At 37.9% G+C, this 3968-nt stretch overlaps 1 protein-coding gene across 1 annotated transcript in view; it reads right to left on the reverse strand.

The window, feature by feature from the left end:
- Positions 1–3968, reverse strand: part of rgs3a (regulator of G protein signaling 3a) — a gene marked incomplete at its 3' end in the record, with an annotated part of 147087 nt that overhangs the window by 56301 nt on the left and 86818 nt on the right. Inside the window, 1 exon segment of the mRNA XM_014009397.1 lies at positions 3166–3300. Within this exon segment, the coding sequence (XP_013864851.1) occupies positions 3166–3300 (135 nt within the window).

Below are 3968 nucleotides of genomic sequence, written 5' to 3' on the forward strand. Positions count from 1 at the left end.
GACACGCAGGGGCGTGGTTCCCATACATGATGTTGTACCTCGTTCCTTTCCTTCAGGGAACAGTAGTTATATGCATAACATTACGTTTTCAAGAGGAAATCTGTTTCTACTGATTGCCAAAGTAATTAAAGTGAAGTTATTTTCTAGTTTATATTTTTGTTTTCTGTCTGAGCTTCTAAAACATCTTACAGAGCATGTGAACAAGGCTGGTGATGACCATTAGCTCTCTGGAGGTTTCCACAACTTTGGTAGCTACATTTACACGGGCTTAAGTAACCTGAATAAAACAGCCAATTGTTATAAAATATGTCATGTACACTCCATAATCAGAATATTCTGATCTAATGCAGCTTGATTGAAATGAATTTATAAGCCAAATGAGAGGGGTGGTTTATGCCGTAATCTGAATTTGGTAATCTAAAAAGGCGTGCATTTTAATCTGATGTTAACATAGTGTTGTAGTTTAGCCAAAATTTCAGACCTTCCATTCAAAATACTTTCTAAAATTGTTCCACTCTGTATGAATGAGCTCTGAAACTTTTGCTGCACTGTAACTTTAAAATCAGTCCTTTTGTTCTGGTCCTGCTGCAGATGAAAATACACAAACATCCATCAATCAACCCTCAGCGTCTTGACTGCTGTCATCCTGTTGACAAATAATCAATCTACATCTTTGTACATTTAAGTAAAATTAAACTTTGCCCTGAAATAGAATTTATTTGTGTTTATGTTCCACAGGGGAAAAAAGGTCAGACCATATAAGCTCTTCAACAGACAAAGTAATAAACTGAGGGGGTTTGTGTAACATGTCTGTGCTGAAACGTAAACTGATTTGTCAATAAAGTTTGTTAAACACCAGTTAAACAGCATTGAGTTGTGTGACTCAGCATGCTCACCACGTTCTTTGGTTATTGATCACATTGAACACTGTGCCTGCGTGTGTCAGGGGTTTCATTTTTATTTCATTTGGGTGCACATAACTGATAATGATCATGGGTGGACACAAGCAAAACCAGCACCCAAACAACCGCCATGTTGCTGTGAAATACTACAATCTATTCGAGCACACTCCTGGGCAAAGTTCAGAAACTGTACCTCAAAGTAGTTCAACCACTGCAAAGTATTTAAATAAGGTCTGAATCTTAAAAGACGAATTGAAAATACAATAATAACTGTATGTACACAAATATACAATATATGAATAAATAAATAGAGGGAAAAGCAGGTAGGAAAGAATGAAAGACAACTGGCTCTTTTGTTTTCTCTTTAATGCATGGATGAAATGAAGCCCTAATGTTGAACAGGTGTGCCATTTACAAGGCTATGTTTCCCTTTGATTCACCTTTTAGCTAAACTCAAAAGAAATAAAAGGGATGTTTTTGTTGCTCATTAAATATGAAAGACAAAAAGTTATGAAACAAAAGAAGCATTCAAAACGAGCAAGAATCTGGACCAGTGCTAAAAAAGAAAATTTTATATTAATAAAAACTACCCCACAGAACACTAAGGTCGAGAGTTATGATCAATTATTACTTTATCTTTAAAAACTGTGCCCATAAGGAACTAGAAAAGAAGAGAAGAAAACAAAAAAAATCATTTTGAGTAAATTTCCCTGGGTACTTCTTGAAATGACCAATTTGGGACGCTATAAATTCTCTCACAGCTGCCAAACAGCTTCCCTTAAATCAGGGCAGTCAAAGTCAAGGCAGTACTTTCAAATCAGCTATGGAACAAAAATCAAAGGTTATGTATTTGATTTTAAAGTCCAATGAATGTTGCATTAGATGGCTATCAACTCAGACCAGAACAAACTGGGCAAAATCTGACCCCAGAGTACAGTTGGGACTTTTTGCAGCTCGTAGGAGCTCTCAGTTTTAAAGAAACTAAACTAAAGTCAACTAGAGACCTAAAAATTACTCTTTTTTGTTTGTTTTTTGTTTTAGTGTAGGGGAAAAAAATGTTGCCTTTAGTTGAAAACAGATTCCGCTCTGCAGTCTCACTTTTACAATCCAATGTGGGAGGTGATTCTGTCAGTGTCAGTAAACGCTGTGAGGACCATCAGTTTCAAAAACAGCGTGCAACAACATTTATAAACTTTGGCCTGAATAGCTACCACAGCGTAGAGTAGAAAATTCGATGCAGATAAAATTCTTTTTATTCCCCTGACCCTTACCAAAACGTGTAACAGATCTGCAGAAGTGAAGAGCAGGAAGGAGCTTAAAATGCTTGTAATGGAAATGCATCCATGTGAAATATGAAAAAGACTGATGTCGTCACATGAATCCTTGCTACTCTCTATTCTGTGAGCAGCTCAGAGTCCTTCTTTGTGCTGGATGAATATTCAAGCCTGTGACTTTTGAGACCAAAACAGAACTAAAAGAGGAGCGAAATGACAAACTGGAACATAAACAACTCACAACAAAAGCCAGTGTCAATCTTTATCCGTGGATGAATGAATAAGTAACTATTTGATGACCTGCTGGGCACTGTAAAGGGAGTAACCATGAAATTATTAGGACTAAATTCACTTGCACATCCTTATCCAAATGCATTGTGTTCAAGATAAAAATCCTGGTACCAACATGGTCCTTTGTACTGTGAAATCTGAAAGCTGACCATGAACAGAAGTGTGTCAATGAAAATCTAAAACAAATTCCTCAGATTAGGTTTTATCTAATTCTGTTGTTAGATTAAGTCATCACTGTCACCACAGCACTGATCAAAGAGCACACAGAGAAAACACACGACACACATTATAATTAAAAGTATTAATGTTTCAGTTCACTGTGGTGGTTTTTAAGTACATCACCAAACTGTCTGCTTTTGCTTGCAAATATTTAATCTTACCGCCTGAGCTGAGCCTGAACAGACTTAAATGAACTAAAGCAAAGTAACCACTTCAGTGGAGCCAAGTAAAAAAAATAATAAACTTGCCTGAAGAAATGTAAGAGCTACCATGTGTGTGTGTAATAGTTTAAAATAAGCTGCAGCAAAGTGTGTGTTGTCACTGACACCGTGTATGCTTTGAAGTGGGTGATGTTCACAAGGCATCTGCGATGGGTGATAGGAACAAATATATGCATTCCCATGTGTTCATGTGTTTGCTGCTTCAGCGTTGGCCTCGCAATGGAAATGGATCTGGATGTGTGTGTCCGTGAGTCCTACCTGTTCGAAATGCGGAACGCTAGCCTCCCTCCTGTGAAGCTGGAGCTGCTTGTCAATGTTGTCCTTCAGGCACTGACACACACGGCGCTTCTGGTCTGCCGAATAGGCTTCCAGGCTGAGCAGGCAGTCACACTTCTACAGACAAAACAGGGCGAGAGAGAGGAGAGCAAAGAGAAAAAAAAGGAGGAGGGGAGGAGGCAAAAGATAGCGGGCAATTAGGTTTCTACTGTCAAAGAAATAAAGACAAAGCAGAGTGTCCTGATGCTTGGGGAGAGAATGGTTTTAGATGGAGAGTAAATGAAGACAAACAAATGACCAACTGGCAAAAACGTGTGTGCAAATAGAACCAATGTGTGTGAGATTAAAAAATAGTAAGAACTTCATATAGGATATTAACAAGAGAATAACTCATAAACAAAAACTAATAAAGTCTACTGTGCCAGTTTGTTCTTGTTCTGCGTCCAACATTTTAATTTGGTTTCCATGCCTCACTTGAACTTCAAAATCAGCTGATATGTGAGCTTGTGCTTTGTACAGCAAAATGCTAGCTTTAGTGAAATTGAATAATGGCTCCCATCTACTCTGAGCAGAATTTGATACGCAGACAAAATGATTGTGCAACACGAATCTAAATGGCACTCACTCACACGGAACAAAATCAATACATTCCTTGAAAATACATGAGAAGGAACATATGACAGCCGGTGCTTAAATTGGTTAGGAGCTGGCAGAGTCTGGCTTAAAATTTTTTCACTAATAAAGACAAAAATATTTGCCTTCCAGCTGCAAAACACCTGCAAAAC

Source organism: Austrofundulus limnaeus, unplaced genomic scaffold, assembly GCF_001266775.1.
Source record: "Austrofundulus limnaeus strain Quisiro unplaced genomic scaffold, Austrofundulus_limnaeus-1.0 Scaffold57, whole genome shotgun sequence".
NCBI lineage: Eukaryota > Metazoa > Chordata > Actinopteri > Cyprinodontiformes > Rivulidae > Austrofundulus > Austrofundulus limnaeus.